This window comes from Mobula birostris, chromosome 29 (assembly GCF_030028105.1).
Source record: "Mobula birostris isolate sMobBir1 chromosome 29, sMobBir1.hap1, whole genome shotgun sequence".
In the NCBI taxonomy this organism is placed as follows: domain Eukaryota; kingdom Metazoa; phylum Chordata; class Chondrichthyes; order Myliobatiformes; family Myliobatidae; genus Mobula; species Mobula birostris.
Genome location: NC_092398.1, coordinates 11,129,235 through 11,148,499, shown reverse-complemented (window position 1 = coordinate 11,148,499; position 19,265 = coordinate 11,129,235). Strand labels below are relative to the sequence as shown.

The following is a 19,265-nucleotide window of genomic DNA, read 5'->3' as shown; positions in this document are numbered from 1 at the left end:
TTGGAGGCTTTGTGCCTCAGTGACCTGGACAGCGATGTTGGCTGGAGTCAGGGCTTTATGCTTTGGCTCTTGGTAGGGTCACCCATGCCAAACAGGTCAAAGGGTAGAGGCCAGACTAAGAGTGGTCCACCAGTCCTCCAGGTTCAGGGGTTCAGCTCAGGGCTAACGACCCTGACTGGTAAAATGAAGTTGTTATGGAAACAGCAGTGAAGAATCCTTCTACATCTGAGTGTGACGGTATTCCTGAGTCTCCACCCGGGACTTGCATGACTGACAGTAGTGAAAACCCAGAGGAAGCTACTGACCTGATGAAGGAAGCCCTGACATCGCCAGTAACACAACAGGCAGCAAAAAAATAAATTATTTCTGGTCTACAATAACAGGGAACTCGGGCAAACAGCTGCCTCCCACATTTGAGATTCGAACACACACACACAAAATACCGGAGGAACTCAGCAGGCCGGACAGCATCAATGGAAAAGAGGACAGTCGGCATTTCAGGCCGAAACCCTTCAGCAGAACCAGAGGGAAAAAAAGCTGAGGAGTGGATTGAAAAGGTGGAGAGAGGGGAAGGAGGAACACAAAGTGATGAGTGAAACGGGAAGGAGTGTGACTGAAGTAAAGAGCTGGGAAGTTGATTGGTGAAAGAGATATAGGGCTGGAGAAGGGGGAATCTCTTTGGAGAGGACAGAAGGCCATGGAAGAAAGAAAAGGGTTGGGGGGGAAGAAAAGGGGGAGGAGCACCAGAGGGGGGCGATGGGCAAGCAAGGGGATAAGGAGAGGGAAAATGGGGGGTATTCCATCTGGGTAGCCTCCAACCTTTTGGCATGAACATCGATTTCTCAAACTTCTGGTAACCCCCCCCCCCTCACCATTTCCCATCCCCTCTTCCCTCTCTCACCTATCTCCTTGCCTGCCCATCGCCTCCCTCTGGTGCTCTACCCCATTTTCCTTCTTCCATGGCCTTTGGTCCTCTGCTATTAGATTCCCCCTTCTCTGCCCTGTATCTCTTTCACCGAACAACTTCTCAGCTCTTTACTTCACCCCCTCCTCCTCTCCTGGTTTCAGCTATCACCCTTCCCTCCCTCCACCTTTTAAATCTACTCATCCTTTTTTTTCTCCAGCCCTGCTGAAAGGCCTCAGCCCGAAACACCGACCGTACTCTTTTCCATAGCTGAGTCCCTCCAGCACTGTGGGCGTGTTGTTTGGATTTCAAGCATCTGCAGATTTTTCTCTTGTTTGAGATTCAAATGCAAGTTTCTTTGCACAGTGTGGGTTTTGTAAATATGAACACCTACCTCTGTCCCTACGAGGCCCTGGGGCTCAAACCAGGCCCTCCAAAAGGACACAAACAGGCTGAACAGATGTCACCTTCTGCTTTGCCAGTAATCCTACTTCTGCCGATGCCAATGGAGTCACCGTCGAGCCTTATTCCCAGAATGAATTCCCTGGAGTTTCCGCCAGGGCTAATGGAATTACCAATGCTGATAGATAACCAGTGGTAAATCCAATAGATTAACCAGTGGTGAATCCAATTTTAATAGATAAACCAGTGGTAAATCCATTGCCAATGAATTTACCCGGGATAATGGATTTCACAGTTCAAAACATTCAAAATTCAAAGTAAATTTTATTATCAAAGTACATATATATATGTCACCCATGTACTACCCTGAGATTCCTTTTCTTGCAGGCATACTCAAAAAATCCATAGAGTAATAGCTATAACAGAATCAACGAAAGACCGCCCAACTAGGGCGTTTAGCCAGAGCGCAAGAGACAACAAACTGTGCAAATACAAACAGATAGATATACTATTGAAAAATAAATAAACAATGAATATTGAGAACCTGGGATGAAGACTCCTTGAAAGTGAGTCCATTGGTTGTGGGAACATTTCAATGATGGGGCGAGTGAAGTTATGCCCTTTGGTTCAAGAGCCTGATGGTTGAGGGGTAATAACTGTTCCTGAACCTGGTGGTGAGTCCTGAGGCTCTTGTACTTTCTTCCTGATGGCAACAGTGAGAAGACAGCATGTCCTCGATGGTGGGGGACCCTGCTGCTTTCTTGCCACAGTGTTTCATGTAGGTGCGCTCAGTGGTGGGGAGGGCTTTACCCATGATGGCCTGGGACGTATCTGCTACTTTTTGTGGGATTTTCTGTTCAAGGGCATTGGTGTTTCCATACCAGGCTGTAATGCAGCCAGTCGATCTACTCTCCACTACACAACTATACAAGTTTGTCAAAGTTTTAGATGTCATGTCAAACCTCTAAGGAAGTAGATGGATGTCAACCAGTGGAAGGGATTTCTGCCACTGACAGTGGAATCCCCATTTCCATCTTCCTCCAGGAATGAAAATTCCTTGGAATCACTACTCTACCGAGAGCATAAACAGCCTGAGCTGAAGGACAGTCTTGAAACAGTGTAAATACTCATTAATAGAAGTACTTTTAAACCACACGATCTTTAGGCATTGAGACATAATGAGGAGACTGCTGAATACACAACAAATATTTTGTTAAGCACTTTATTTATCTTTAACTGAGCTAAATTTAGTGTGAATCGTCACGGGGGGGGGTGGGCACTGCCTGTAACTGTTTTCACATAATCAGACAACTTAGTTAACTGCAGTTCCTTGTCACAGTGAAGACTGCAGTTCAGATGGCCAGGGCGAGTTGGGGGCAGGAAGCAGTAATAGACCATAAAACCAAAAGATACAGGAGCAGAATTAGGCCATTTGGCCCATCAAGTCTGCTCCACCATTTCATCATGGCTGATCCATTTTCCCTCTCAGTCCCAATCTCCTGCCTTCTCCCCATATCCCTTCATGCCCTGATTAATCAAAAATCTATCAACCTCCGCTTTAAATATACCCATCCTCCTGTGGCAAAGAATTCCACACATTCACCACTCTCTGGCTAAAGAAATTCCTCATCTCCGTTCTAAAAGGACGCCCCTCTATTTCGAGGCTGTGTCCTCTGGTCTTAAGACTCCCCCACCATAGGGAACATCCTCTCCACATCGACTCTATCGCAGCCTTTCAATATTCAGTGAATGGGTTTCAATGAGGTCACCCCTCATTCTTCTGAATTCCAGTGATTAGAGCCCTAGAGTCATCAGGCATTCACCAGACAAGCCTTTCAATCCTGAAATCATTTTCATAGAGCTCCTTACGTTACCTCTCTTCCTTGCGGTGTCGGAGGGTAAAACCTATTGTTGGAGAGGTATCCCGTGAAGATGTTGAGCTCACTGGGGATTATCCACCACACCTCTCCCAGCGCCATTTTATCCTTGACAGGAAGGAAGGCTTTAAACAGGCTGGTGCTGAACACACTGGAGGAAAGTTCTGGAGTTTTCCAGTTCCTCAGACCCGACAGAGACCCATGGGAGACCTGAAACACAAGGAGATAGTCACGGTTTCTGAAGCAAGAGGAAATCTGCAGACGCTGGAAATCTAACACGACACGCTCGAAACGCCGGAGGAGCTCAGCAGATCAGGCAGCATCAATGGACGGGAATAAACAGTCAACGTTTCGGGCCGAAACCTTTCATCGGGACTGGAAAGGAAGGGTGGAAGGACTCTTAGACCAAGAAGGTGAGGAGAGGGGATTAGTACAAGGTGGAAAGTGATAGGAGAAATCGAGGGGGGGGGGGTTGTGAGGTAAAGAGCTGGGAAGTTCATTGGCGAAAGAGATAAAGGGCTGAAGGAAGAGGAATCTGACAGGAGAGGGTGGAAGACCATGGAAAAAAAGGAGCCCCGGAGGAAGGTGATAGGCAGGTAAGGAGATAAGGCGAGAGAGGGAAACAGGAATGGGGAAGAAGGTTGCGGGGGCGGGGGCAACTTCCGGAAGTTCGAGAAATTGATGTTCACGCCATCAGGTTGGAGGCTACCCAGACGGAATATAAGCTGTTGCTCGTCCAGTGTCAGGCATTCCTTTCAGTGCTTGTAAACTGTTGATATCTTATCAGGTACTTGTAATAAAGTTCAGTTTGTTGCCAATCCATGGAAGTGGTTCTATATTTCTTGCAACTCTGCCAAGCTATACTCATATTCAAAACTTAAATCACTGCGAAATTGCAGTCTCTTCAAAGACAACAATGCTGCGGAGAGCATTCTGACTGGCTACATCACCGTCTGGTGTGGGGGGAGGTGTTACTGCACGGGATCAAAATAAGCTGCAGAGAGTCGAGAACTCAGTCAGCTCCATCACCGGCACTAGCCTCCGTAGTATTCAGGACATCTCCAAGGAGCGGTGCCTGAAAGCGCCAGCGTCCATCATTAAGGACCCCATCACCCAGGAGACGCACTCTTCCCACTGCTGCCATCTAGGAGGAGGTACAGGAGTCTGAAGGCACACACTTAATGATTCAGGAACAGCTTCTTCCCCTCTGCCATCCGATTTCTGAATGGACATTGAACCCATGAACACTACCTCACTACTTTCTTATTTTTATCTCCAATTTTTTGCACTACTTATTTCGGTTAATTATTTAATATATATATTCTTACTGATGGAGGAGAAGATGGCGGCACAACGGCAGTGCGCGCAGCCTCTCCGGTGAATGATATCTGTAATCTGTCAAGTAGGGGACTGTGCACAATTCTGATTTGATGGAGACGGACGTGAGAGTACGGAGGAACATCTGAAAACATCTGAAATGCCCACTTCGCTGCCGCTGCTACTGTGTGGTAACCGGAATCTCCGGAGCAGAAGGCCCCCAATCCTCGGCTTTGCTTGTTTCGGCGGCCGGGGTTAGGTTGAAGGCGCTCGGCAGAGGATGGCGCTCGGGAGACTGTATCGGAGGGGCTGGTCAGAGGCTCGAAGTTTTCGGACGGACTCAGTGTCGGCTGTGGTCGGCTGCTTCCAAGGCATCGGCAAATTGACGGTGCCAGGAGGTTTATGGCTTTTGCCGCTGCTATCGGGGACTCAGGAGTCGATCAACTTTTCCCTGTTACTCAGGTCCTTGTGCGTTAGGAATTTGTGGCTGTTTGTTGTGTGACGTGCAACAAAAGAAGAATCAGGGGTAACCTCATAGAAAGGCCTCGATAAAGTGCATGTGCAGAGGATATTTCCTATGGTGAGGGAGTCCAGGACCTGAGGTCACAGCCTCAGAATAGAGGAAGGTCCTTTTAGAACAGAGATGAGAAGGAATTTCTTTAGCCTGAGGGTACGTCCACACTAGACCGGATAATTTTGAAAACGCCGGTTTCACATAAAAACGATAGGCGTGCACACCAGGCGTTTTTGAAAATACCTCCGTCCACATTAGAACGAATATTTGGGCGAATCTCCTCCTACTGGGCATGCACAGGACACACAGAAAACAAGCGAAGAGGAAACGGTATATTTGGTGCGCGTCTGTCCAGTTACAGACTAGAAAAACTTAAAAGGACATTGCCAAACGAAAGACTCGGTGCGCGTTTGTCCAGAAACATTTCCTACGGCCATAGTCTCTTCACCGATGAAAGGGACGACAGCTACAACTAAATGCAATAAGGCTTGTTACTGGGCAAAAGTGAAATCTGCTGTTGCCTCATTTGTTTGCCTTTACTTTTGCAATGTCTTTGTGTATTATTTTGCTGTATTTAACGTGCAATAAAATGAATTACTGGGCAAAAGTGACAATTGCATCTATTCAATGTTTGCACAAGCAATACATTAATAAAGCACCTTGTTAAATGTATAAAACATATCGGTATCAGTGTTACCTTGTATTTCCATACAATGTTACATTAGGCTGTTACACACCTATTGTCAGACGTTGTTGTGGTGTTGGAGGTTGTGTTCAAGAAAACAATGAAATGCCGCACTGCCGCCACCATTTGTCCCGACATGTCATGACAGCGTTTTTAAAATTAGCCGGTTACCCTGTACACACTACAACCGCCAACCGGCATTTTCAGATTTAAACCCTCTGGAGAGTGTTTCAGAAAAGCTCTGTTTTTGGGGGGAGGAAAACGCCGTTTCAATGTGGACGGAGGGTCAAAACAAAGAGAAAAAGCTTCAGTTACGGATTTGCTGAATCTGTGGAATTCGCTGCCAGAGGCAACAGTGGAGGCCAGGTCTTTGAGTATATTTAAGGCAGAGGTTGATAGATTCTTGATTGGTCAGGGCACAAGGGGATACGGGAAGAAGGCAGGAGATTGGGGCTGAGAGGGAACGTGGATTTGCCATGGTGAAAAGGTAGAGCAGACTCAATGGGCCAAATGGCCTAATTCTGCTCTTATATCTTATGGTCTGAAAGTTTGGGCCATGGCAGATGCTGAGTATAGTCACGTATTCACTCCTTTAGTTAAAGAGCGGGGGAGTAGGGGACATGGATTGTTTTTATTGATCACTAATATTTTGACTTCTACTGTTTCACTTACTTCACTATCTTTCACTACAATAAAACATGAAAACTTCCTGGGGCGGGGGGGGGAGGGTGAATACTTTTTATAGGCACTGTACCTTTCTCAACCTGGAACTCAGTTACTTGCAATCACGTCATACAGTGCCAAGTCCCTTGCTCAGACTCTCAGAGATTTTCAAGAAACCACTAAACAAATAAAGCTCTTAAGCAATTGACTAGTCCCGTGTAATTCTCCAAAATACCTGGTGTTTATTTGGTGCCTTTTACAACCACTCAATGCTCCAGCCAAGGTGGGAATGTGGAAACATAACTATTGTTGTGATGAAGTCAAAATTTAACACTGACCTTGCACAAAGCAAGATCCCATGTACAGCAGTGTGACAATGACCAGATAACTTCTAGTTCTTTTATATACTTATCTCTGTATCTAAGTACATGTGACGGCAAAAAAACCAATTCCAATTCTAATAAACCAATACTAACAGATTAGATGGTAGTACCTCTCCGCACAAGCAACCTTGCCATTTCTTTAGCATTTTTATCTGTTTTTATGAGGCCAAGTGGGCACGTGGCCAAGTGGTTAAGGCATTGGACTAGTGACCTGAAGGTCATGAGTTCGAGCGCCAGCCGAGGGAACGTGTTGTGTCCTTGAGCAAGGCAGTTAATCACACATTGCTCTGCGATGACACTGGTGCCAAGCTGTATGGGTCCTAGTGCCCTTCGCTTGGACAACATCAGTGTCGTGGAGAGGGGAGACTTGCAGCATGGGCAACTGCTGGTCTTCCATACAACCTTGCCCAGGCCTGCGCCCTGGAGAGTGAAGACTTTCCAGGCGCAGATCCATGGTCTCGCAAGATTAACGGATGCCTTTAATGAGGCCAAGATGCTTGCCCGATGCTCAACCCAGCACGGATGGAGCCGGCTGGATTTGAACCCAGGACCGCTCACCTTGAAGTCTGGCGTGGATATCACTACATCACCAGCCGGCTAAATAGGTCACAGTAGTTTACTGTTATATCCACTGGGGTGCAATAAAATTCCTTGTTCACATGAAGCTCACGGAATAAACTATGTGTATATCAGAATAATAACAAAAATAATTAATATATATCAGAATAATAATTAAAACAAGCAGAAAACTACAGAAAGGTGCAAAGATTGACATGCAATCAGAAGTAGTGCAAAAAGAGATAACTGTGCAATTACCGGTTAGCATAACGCTTTACAGCGCCAGCAATGACAGATCGGGGTTCAATTCCCGCCGCTGTCCATAAGGAGTGTGTACGCTCCCCATATGAGCGCGTGGATTTCCTCCGGGTGCTCCGGTTTCTTCCCACATCCCAAAGACGTTGGGGTTATGGATAGCTCGGCTGTGGGCACGCCATGTTGGCGACACTTGCGGGCTGCCCCCCCCCAGCACCTACGCGGACTGTGCGCTTTGAACTTTGAACTAGGTCATTGCCGCAGATGATGCATCGCACTGGATGCATACAAAGCTCTATCATTGACTGCCTGAGAAAATGGCCCAGAATATTCCTAGCTGCGTCCCGAATGGGGATGGTTTCCAAAGCACAGCCTTCTGGCAAAGTACGAGACCACGGTCAGAACACATAAAGTGTGGGTGGTGGGGTGGACATATGTCACTACCAAAGGAGGTGTAAGGTGCTCCTTCCCTCCGCTAGCCTGTAGGTCACCCTTGGGCAAGCTGTAGCACCTGCTTAGCCGCCACCCCCCCACCCCGCCAATCAAGATCACATGAAGCCATGGGAGCAGATGGTTGGTGGTTGTATGAGTAGCTGGTGCACATCACAAGTCCTGGTTGTGCGACCGCTGACAGCAGGCAGACAATCTCTGAAGAGTATTGGTAATGGCTGGGGGTCACCCATCTTGTAAACACACTGCCCAGAAGAAACCACTTCTGTAGAAATATTTGCCAAAAACACGGAAAGACCACGATCGCCCTCATCATACAACATGGCACATAAAGATGGTGATGAAGAAAGAAAAAAGTAGGAAACAAAGTCCACTCACTCCGAGAAATCCGTCTTTGCTCTTGGTCATTGATTCCAGGAGCAGTGGCTGGAAAGCAGCTTCAATCGTCAACATCTCCGCATCAGGGTCTGTCTCCACATCACTGTCATAAACAGGGGATTGGATAATTCCTGTACACATACAAAACACACAGGATCAGAGAGAGCCTTACAGCACTCCCAACCACCGTGCCCACGCGGACCCCTCAGTCTGTCTGCTCCAATCTGCAAGCATTAGGACTGTATCCTCCTATGCCTGGCCTTCTCAAGGGTCTGTTCGAATGCCTTTTAAATGTAATGATTGCATCCGAGTCTATAACTCTAGCAGAGCACTCCAGATATCAGCAGCGCTCGGACCCATTTATAAGGAACATATATACAACACATGTGGGCACGTGGCCAAGTGGTTAAGGCATTGGACTAGCAACCTGAAGGCCGTGAGTTCAAGCCTTGGCTGAGGCAGCATGTTGTGTCCTTGAGCAAGACACTTAATCACACATTACTCTGCGACGACACTGGAGCCAAGCTGTATGGGTCCTAATGCCCTTCCCTTGGCAACATTGGTGTCGCGGAGAGGGGAGACTTGCAGCGTGGGCAACTGCTGGTCTTCCATACAACCTTGCCCAGGCCTGAACCCTGGAGAGTGCATATCCATGGTCTCACAAGACTAACAGATGCCTTTACTATATACAAAACGCTGGAGGAGCTCAGCAGGTCAGGCAGCATCTACAGCGTAGAATAAACAGTCGACATTTCGGGTCCCTTCCCGCTAGCCTTTTCCCACCTACACTGCACGCGAAACATCGACTGTTTATTCCGTTCCATAGATGCTGAGTTCCTCCAGTGTTTTGCACGTGTTACTCTGGAGTTCCAGCATCTGCAAAATCTGAGATCCAGTTATATTTATTTATCGAGATACGACATGCAGCAGGTCGCTCGGGCTGCACTGTCCTGACATCCCCCTATTTAACCCTAGCCCAATCACAGGACAATTTACAATGGCCAGTTAACCTACCAACCGGTATGTCTTTGGACTGTGGGAGGAAGCCGGAGCACCCGGAGGAAACCCACACGGTCACGGGAAGAACGTACAAACTCCTTACAGGCAGCGGCGGGAATTGAACCCAGGTTCGGCTGTACGGTACAGCGCTGTGCTGACCACTCCACCACCATGCCATCCTCTCACCCTAAATCTTGTTTCCGATACCCCTACCATGGAAAAAATATCCTAACTATGCCCCTTAGTAGTTTTCTATCTCCCTATCACGCTAATGAAGACAGTCTCAGCCTGCCCAATCTTGCCCCATGACTACCGAAGTCCTCTGTTCCAGACAAGATGCTGGAATTTGGAGCGACAATCTGCTGGCAGAACTTAGCATGTCAGGCAGCATCGGTGGGAGGAAAGGAATTGTCGGCATATCGGGGTTTTCAACCCAAAACAGCAACGATTCCTACAGCCACCCCGTCCCCCTTACAAATACTGTTCGATTGCTGGGTTCCTCCATCGTTTGCTGTTATAATGACTGGGTAAACCTCTCTCTTTTTTTCTTTCTCCCTCCCCCTCTCCCTCTCTCTCTCTCTCGTGCAATCAACTGGTAGTGGTTACTCCAAAACAAACCAAAAATGCTGAGAGACGAAGCCAGGAGATCGACACTGTGTAACCCACTTCAAAATAACGGAGTTCCAAAGTCAGAAAAGGAACTTTCGAGCCTTTATCACGAAACCAGCAAAGAGGAATGACTTTGCAGCAATGCAAAAACCAATGGAATTAAATTAGTGGTGTAACGTTCAAATTAGCAAAGTAACGAAGTTAATGGTCCAATTAATGTACTTAAGTGAAGTTAGCATTCCAATAACATCCCAAAAGGCGTAACTAAGCAGTTGAACTAAACAAGAGTTCTATACGTATTTAAACGTACTGATAGCGACCAAAAAAAATTATTCAGAATCAGGTTTATTATCACCAGCATGTGACGTGAAACTTGTTAACTTAGCAGCACCAGTTCAATGCAATACATAATATAGAAGAGAAAAAAAATAATAAATAAGTAATGATAAATTAAGAAGCAAATCAATTACAGTACACATGTATTGAATAGATTTTTAAAAAGTGCAAAAAACAGAAAAACTGCATATTAAAAAAAGTGAGGTAGTGGTTCAATGCCCATTTAGGAATCAGAAGGCAGAGGGGAAGAAGTTGTTCCTGAATCGTTGAGTGTGTGCCTTCAGCCTTCTGTATCTCATCCCTGATGGTAACAGTGGGAAGAGGGCATGTCCTGGGTGCTGGAGGTCCTTAATAATGGGCACACCCCCTCTCAAATAAACTAGACAACTAACGAAACAAGTACGTAACTATAACTCATTTGCTTCTACCAATCCTCAACCCACGTGACAGAAAATAGATACATGGCTCCTACACAACTAATTAAAGTGCTGATCTGGGTTGGACTCAAATCAGAATTTTTTGTATCAAACAATGAAGGAATACATTTATCGGATTTTCAGCATACGCCATTAAATGCTGAATATCTATATTGCATCGGTGAGTTTCCACACTAAAGACAGCACACTGTACCTGTTAGTTTTTCAGCTAAAGGCTTAAATTCTTCTGGACTGAGGTACAAGTCGTTGTTAACGTCAAATGAGGAAAACAAGAACAAGCCTTCATTGCCGAGTGACTTCAGAGCATTATCCTATAAAAATAAATATTAGTTAAAAATCAAACCATTGATCAAAAAGTCAACATAATAAACAGCATTAAGTATTTTGCAATAAAATTTTAGACAAGAATAGGAGCAGAATTAGGCCAACTGGGTCATCAAATCTACTCTACCGTTCTATTATGGCCGATTTATTATCCCTCTCTCCTGCATCTCCTGCCTTCTCCCCATAATCTTTCTAATCTGGAACTTTATCCACCTCCACTTTAAATATACCCAATGACTTGGCCTCCACAGCCGTTAGGTTGATAGATTGTTGATTGGTAAGGGTATCAAAGGTTACAGGGAGAAGGCAGGAGAATGGGGTTGAGAAGGAAAATAAAGTAGCCATGTTGGAATGGCAGAGTAGATTCAATGGGCTGAATGGCCTAATTCTGCTCCTATGCCCTATGGTCTGTGTGCGTTACCCCAGGTTCTAGATGGTAGTATTGGAGCAAGGCAGTGGGGATACAGACTTCTCAGCAGAAAAAAGTTTTTTTTTTTAGAATAAGAGTACAGCTCAGGAACAGGCCATTCGGCCCATAATGTTGTGTCATCCCAGCTAAAAAGCGGATCAAAAACACCCACCAAACACTAATCCCTCCTACCTACACACCATGTCCATATCCCTCTATCTTCCTTACATCCATGAGCTTATCCTCCAATGTGTTTGCCTCTATCACCATACCAGGCATTGCATTATCAAAGTACATATATGTCACCATACACAGCCCCGAGTCTCAGTTCCCTGCGGGCATTCACAGTAAATACAAAGAAATACAATAGAATCAATGAAAAACTAAATGTGCAAAAGACAACAAATTGTGCAAGTACAGAAATAAAACAAAATAATAACAGATGAAAAATTAATAATTTTGAGAACACGAGTTGTAGAGTCCTTGAAAGTGAATCCATAGTTTGTGGAATGAGTTCAGTGTTGAGGTGAATGAAGTTATCCACGCTGTTCGGCAGCCTGATCATTAAGGGGTAATAACTGCTCCTGAAGCTGGTGGTGTGGGACTATACCAACCCTGGTGTCCACCCATACTTGACCACTCTGAAATGAGATTAATGCCCTTGTTTGCTGTCCTACAGTACATATTGACAACTTCCTATGGTGCCGAAATGGGGCAGTTGCAGGCAATGTTACAAGAGTGAAAGGCAAGGGTTGTAATTTGGGAGGAACTCACTGGCAGTCTGGGTCACTGGTGGGTAAAAGATCCTCCCTGAAATTGGTTCCAGCTGGACTAAACACCAGACCCAACTTCTGCAGTTTCAAGTAGACAATTTCAACTTTTCCCTGTAACTGGCAACAAGGTTAGGACTTGGTTAAGAAGATCAAGAGGAGATTTGATAGAGATATACAAAATTATGAGGGTATGGATAGGGTAAGCACAAGCGGGCATTTTCCACTGAGGTTGGCTGGAGAGAGGTCATGGGTTAGGGGTGAAAGGTGAAATGCTTAAAGGATGTCTGAAGGGAAACTTCACTCAGAGGGTGGAAAGATCTCCCAGTGGATGTGGGTTTGATTTCAAAGTTCAAAGTAAATCGAAGTACATATACATATAGTACATCACCATATATAACCCTGAGATTCATTTTCTTGTGGACATACTCAGCAAATCTATAGAATAGTAACTAGAATAGGATCAATGAAAGATCAACCAGAGTGCAGAAGACAACAAACCGTGCAAATGCAAATATAAATAAATAGCAATAAATAATGAGAACATGACATAATGAAATGGAATCCTTGTGAGATCATCGGTTGTGGGAGCATCTCAATGGATGGGCAAGTGTAGTTATCACCTTTGTATTCAAGAATCTGATGGTTGAGGGGTAGTAACTGTTCTTGAACCTGGTGGTGCAAATCCCGAGGCTCCTGTACCTTCTACCTGATGGCAGCAGAGAGAAGAGAGCATGGCCTGGGTGGTGAGGATCTCGGATTAAGGATAGTGCTTTCCTACAACAGCATTTCCTGTAGATGTCAATGGTTGGGAAGGCTTTACCGGTGATGTACTGCGCTGAATCTACTACATTTTGTAGAGAAATTTAGATAGGTACATGGGCTTGAGGGGCATGGTCCAGGTGCACTCTCCTCTCCCGTCAGATTCTTTCTCCTCCAGCCCTTGATCTTTTCCCCACCCACCTGCCTTCTTCTATCACCTTACAGCTACCCACCCTTCTCAGTTCTGAGGAAGGGTCTCGACCCGAAACGTCGACTGCTTATTCATTTCCTGGCCTGCCGAGTTCCGCTAGCGTATTGTGTGTGTTGGTTAGATCTAGATGAGCCGAAGGGCCTGTTTGTGCCGTGAGACTCTTGTGACTATGACTTAACAGAGAAAGACTCCGTGTGATCTAATGGCAAAAACACGGCGAATGGGGGCGGGCGGGAGACACGGCGAGTGCCCTTCGAGCCGGCGGGCTAATGCAATGCAGAAAACTCAGCCCAAATCCCCTCATTCTTCCCTTAATCGATTCAATCCGCCAGGTTTTATTTAATTTCAAGGTTTGTCCGTTTGCTTTCGGCAATAAAATGAACAAGGGAAAATAAAGCCGGCGGTTTCTCTCACTTGCTTCGCTCGCTGGGAATCTGTGTAATATTTCCATCCTCCGGCGGCCAGGATTCCGAGCCCGAGTCCCAGCCCCAGCAGCAGCAGGAGCCCCGAGCGGTCGCTCTTTGCCAGCTCTCCGCCGGCCACCGCTCGCCACGGGGCCGGACCTCGGTCCCGCTGCCCGTTCCGCGGGCTCTTGCGCTGCCTTACATCCGACGCCATCCGTCCCGCTGCCCGTCCGCGCCCGACCCCTCGCCGCTCCCCGGCCGCATCGGACGAGCTGGTTTCTCGGCTCTCCGCCCGTCCTCACATCACTCCTGCTCGGGAGAGGGTTACGTGCCGCCGGGAACAAAGCGAGACGAGAGCCCGCAATAGGAGCGGAACTATCGCAGTGGAATGGGGCCCGTTGCGGTTACCAATCAGCAGCCGGGAAACTCTCCCAAATCCTCCACATCCCTCCCACAGCTGCTCCGTTACCCGATTATCCACACCCCCGTCCCTCTTAAAATAAACGCAGAGCTCTGGAAATTCAGCGTTGTGCGCGGCTCTGTTCTGCAAAGTCCGAAATCGTAGGTAGCGGCTCCGTGGAAGGAGCAGACTTTTGCCTCCGATCCGATTGCGGTAAAAAGCAAAGGCCGAACATCCGGTGGGATATATGGCTTCAATCCTTGTGTTTCTCTGAACAAAACCCAGCCTGCTGGCGGAAAATCGGCGTCGGGGGAGGCGGGGGTCGGCGCTTTTCAGTTTTGCTTTGAGATACTTTGCGTTCAGTGGGTTGCGAATGTGATTGTGTGTATTACTTTGTCGCATTACATTTTCAAAATAGCCGCTGAGTTTTGGAGTTCGTCCCGTTTTTGAAAGAACTCTGATTTCTGAAGCGACAGGACAGTGTGGAGGGAGCGCATCACACCGTCCCAGGGGAGTCAGGAATCGCTAACGCTTTAAAAAAAAGAGAGAAAATACTGATGGAAAAGGAAACCTTACATTATTCTAACTGGCAAACAAGAGCAAATCTGCAGATGCTGGAAATCCATGCAGCACACACACAGAAAATGCTGGAGGAACTCAGCAGGCCAGGTAGCATCTATGGTAAAAAGTACAGTCGACATTTCTGGCCAAAATCCTCGACCTTCGCTCGAAACATCCACAGCATTCTTTTCCATAGATGCTGCCTGGCCTGCTGAGTTTCTCCAGCATTTTGTGTGTATTATTCTAACTTGCTTTATGTTTGCAAATAATAGGTTTTCGTGGGCATGACCTTCTAAGGGTACCTTCAAGATATGGTCCTGCAAGAAGGCAGCATCCATCACCAAAGACCATGGGGGTGGGACAAGCCCTCTTCTGGTTACCACCATCAGGGAGGAGGTACAGGAGCCTAAAGATCCACACTCAACGATTTAGAAACAGCTTCTTTCCCTCGTGGCGGGGTGGAGGTACGTCTCTACCAAAGGAGGTGTAAGGTGCTCCTTCCCTCCGCTAGCCTGCAGGTCACCCTTGGGCAAGGAGTAGCATCTGCTTAGCCCCCTGATCAAGGTCACATGAAGCCAGGGGAACAGCACCTGGTCGTATGAGCAGCTGGTGCATATCACAAGTCCTGGTTATGCAACCACTGATGCCAGGCAGACAACCTCTGATGAGTATTGATAATGGCTGGGGTCACACGTATTGTAAAGACACTGCCCAGAAGGGGATAACGGCAACTCACTTCTGTAGAAAAGTTAGCCAAGAACAATCATGGTCATGGAAAGAGCATGATTGCCCACATCATACAACATGGCATATAACAAATGAACACTTGTGGCTAGTGGCATAAACAAAATAAAGCATGGCTTGACAATGAACAAAGATAAGTTGTACTCATTTAATTGCAAAGCGGACTGAGGAAGAACCTCAGAGAGTCAGGCAGCATCTGTGGACGCTGAGACCCTGAAAGCAGATGTATGGTGTATAACCATTGCAACTGACCATGGCTTTGTTGCTGCAAAGGGCACAGCAATATCTGCGAATTGCGGTGACTTACTAATAGGAACCACCATGGAGGAAGAACGCCTTTATCTGCCTGAGAAGGTGTTCAGAATTTTGTCAATCTTTAATGTAAATGATGTGCCTCCCTTGCAGAAAGCAAGCAATTGCCCATTACACCACTGGCATTAGGGGCAGCAATGAAGGTCCTCCATCTCTGGTGGTGTTCAGGGTCTCCTTCATCATGTCAGTAGCTTCCTCTCAGTTTTCACTACTGTCAGTCATGCAAATCCCAGGCATGGACTCATTGCACTTGGGTGTAGAAGGATTCTTCATTGCTGTTTCCATAACAGTTTTGTTTGACCAGCCAGGGTTGTTAGCCCTGAGCTGGATCTCTGAACTTGGAGGACTGGTGGACCATTTTTAGTCTAGTCCCTACCCTTTGACCTGCTTGGCATGTGTTAACTACCAACAGCCAAAGCATAAAGCCCTGAATCCAGCCAATGTAGGTCTCAGGGTCATTGAGGCATACAAGCCTCCAAACCCTATGTCAAACTTGTGGTCCTCCTGCAGGCCTTGCAGAAAGAGGTGACTTACTTTGGTCTATCATTGAGCAAAGTTGGACTGCAACTTTTATGAGAACCTGAAAACTTGATGTCACTAGGCTCCAGTCATTTCTGAACTTGATTAAATACTACACTTGACTTCCAGACAAACCTGCCTCAATGTTAACTGCACTTTATTAACCACGTGGCCAAGTGGTTAAGGCATTCGACTAGCGACCCAAAGGTCATGAGTTTGAGCCCCAGCCGAGGCAGCGTGTTGTGTCCTTGAGCAAGGCACTTAACCATACAGTGCTCTGCGACGACATTGGTGCCAAGCTGTATCGGCCCTTGCCCTTCCCTTCCCTGTTGTGGGAGAGGGGAGACATGCAGCATGGGCAATTGTCGGTCCTCCATACAACCTTGACCAGGCCTGCGCCCTAGTGAGTGAAGACATTCCAGGTGTAGGTCCATGGTCTCGCAAGACTAACAGATACCTTTATTTTTATTATTATTAACCATTAAGGGAAGAGAAACCACTGAGATGGGAAGAAAGATCAAGAAGATGTGGGATCCCTGTAAGGTTTCCTCCCACAGTCCAAAGATTGGTAGGTTAATTGGTCATTTTAAATTGTCCCGTGATTAGGCTAGGGTTAAATCAGGGGTTGCTGGGTGGCACAGCTTGAAGGGCTGAAAAGACCTATTCCACACTGTATCTCAATAAATAAATAAGCCTTAATAATGATTCCTTTGGGTGTACCACACCAACTCGTGATAAAGCATGCTTCTGAACGCAGAGTTGGACTAGCTAACCATGTTGTGTGCTGTGGCCCTTTGAACCCTATTGCTTACACACATGCACATTGATTGAAAACAAAGAAAAATACACTTATATAGAGGAGGTGACATTGGAGTTACAAAGTTTCATTAAATCTTGCTGGGAAGAGTGATTACACCACACCCTCTTTGTTCTGCAAACAAAGTCCACATTGGAAAATTCACTGATGGCGAATCAAAGCAATAAGGCAGGTGAGTAGGCACAGCGGAGCAAACTTAAGGGCTTTAAAAGGCAGCACTGATTACTTGCGATTCCCCAGGCATGGTATGTGTGGCGGTTGGCACAATGCTCTACTCTGGCGGCTGTAAGATCAGGGTTCAATTCCCACCGCTATTTGTAAGGAGTTTGTACGTTCTCCCTGTGACTGCATGGGTTTCCGCAGGGTGCTCGGGTTTCCTCTCACATTCCAAAGACGAAAGGGTTATAGGGTTAGTGAGGTGTGGGCTTGCTACATTAGTGCTGGAAGCATGTTGACACTTGCGGGATGCCCAGCACAATCCTCACTGATCTGATTTGACATTCACAATGCATTTCATTAGATGTTTTTTTCTCCAGTCCTGCTGCAGGGTCTCGGCCCGAAACATCGACTGTATTCTTTTCCATAGATGCTGCCTGGCTTGCTGAGTTCCTCCAGCATCTTGGGTGTATCGCTCAGACTTCCAGTATCTGCAGATTTTCTCTTAAGTCTGTGAACCCCAGTTCTTCAATCTTTATCTGTCCGCACATTCAATATTTTGAATGATCTGGCCTTCTGTACCCTCGGGGTGGACAATTCCAGAGAATCACTACCCCATGAAAGAAGAAATTTGTACACACCTCAGTTCTAAATAATTAACGTGTGTCTGTGTGTGTGTGTGCGTGCGTGTGCGCGCGCGCAGAGATGTGTGCAGACCACTTGATCCAAGTGTGTACGGCCCAGGAAAATTGCAGTTAAGTCAGGAGATGATCCTAAAGGAGCTACAACAATTGTTCATTAAGAATTGTCAGATAGTATTTCTGATGAAAGTTAGTAAATGGATGTTACTTCGCTTGCATAGTTAAATTTGAGGGGAACCTGCAGGAGTTCCCAACCATTTTTATGCAATGAACCAATAGCATTAAGCAAGGAGTCCATGGACCCCAGGTTAGGAAGCCCCGCTAGAGGGTGGTACGAGTGTGGAATGAGCTGCCAGCAGAAGATGTCGATGTGGGTTCAGATGTAACATCTAAGAGAAGTTTGGATAGGTACATGAATGGGAGAGATTTAAAGGCATATTGTCTGGTGCAGGTGGATGAGACCAGGCAGATCAGGTCAGCATTGAGAAAATAGGCTGAAGGGCCTTTTTCTATGCTGTATGACTGAATCTGTTAGTTCAGCAAAGGCAAAATCAGCATCTCTGGTAAGAGTGCAGAGAATTTTAAAAATTGGTGACTTGCTTAAATTTTTAAAGTTGAAAATACATTGAATCAGTGTTTTCTTTCCCTCTCCCAGAAGAGTAGTATATGTAATATCGGTTACTTTAAAGCTCTCACCCCTTTTAAATTTTATCATTTCAACTCATGGGCTGCAATAATATTTATAGAAAGCTCCAAAGGCAATCTATGAAGTCTTGTATAAATAAGCAGACTCTATTTGAGCTCGTCATCTCGTGATTGTGCACCCTGCTGGAGACAAGGAATTCAATGGGCATGCATACTTTAGTTATCGACTGGAACTTCACGTGAATATAAACACATTCAGATTGGCCTGCCCAATATCTTTCTGCTTCTCACCAACCAGCACAATAGTTCCTTTTCTCTACCAACCTCTCTCTATCTTTCTGCAAACCCAATTCACACAAATTTGGATAGTTCATGAGCTGATCTGATCGTAACCTGATATGGTGGCGTCTTGCTAACATAAAGTTGAGGCTCCAACTCTGAGTGGCATGCACTAAATGAGATTTTAGGAGTAAAATCTTGCTTACAATTCAGCCCAGGACAAAATTCCTGCACCATCTTGACACCAAATGACAAGAGGAGGCTCACACCAGAGCGTACACGAATAATCCATTTATGCTCAATGTCGGATCTAAGGAACCTTGGTCTGAAATTACTGATTTTAAAAAAGCAATGCCAGAAATATAAGGTAACACAAAAAAAAACATCAGGAGGTCAAAGCGAGAGGAAACGTTAATATTTTAACTTTGCCTCTTTCTCCATAATTCGTTGTCAACATCTGCCTTAGAACAGAGGGAGGGATTGACAATGGAACTAGGAAAGGACAAAAGGGGCAAAATATATAGAAATAATGTAAATCTAACAA

General features: G+C 46.1%; 1 protein-coding gene across 1 annotated transcript in view; it reads right to left on the bottom strand.

The window, feature by feature from the left end:
• Positions 1-14,279, bottom strand: part of selenon (selenoprotein N) — a 45,122-nt gene extending 30,843 nt beyond the window's left edge. Inside the window, exons 1-4 of the mRNA XM_072246629.1 lie at positions 13,658-14,279; positions 10,961-11,078; positions 8,387-8,517; positions 3,181-3,393 (exon numbers count right to left, since the gene is read on the bottom strand). Coding sequence (XP_072102730.1) covers positions 3,181-3,393; positions 8,387-8,517; positions 10,961-11,078; positions 13,658-13,861 — 666 coding nt within the window. The 5' untranslated portion in view covers positions 13,862-14,279. The remainder of the gene's footprint in view (positions 1-3,180; positions 3,394-8,386; positions 8,518-10,960; positions 11,079-13,657) is intronic.
• Positions 14,280-19,265: the final 4,986 nt, after the last annotated feature.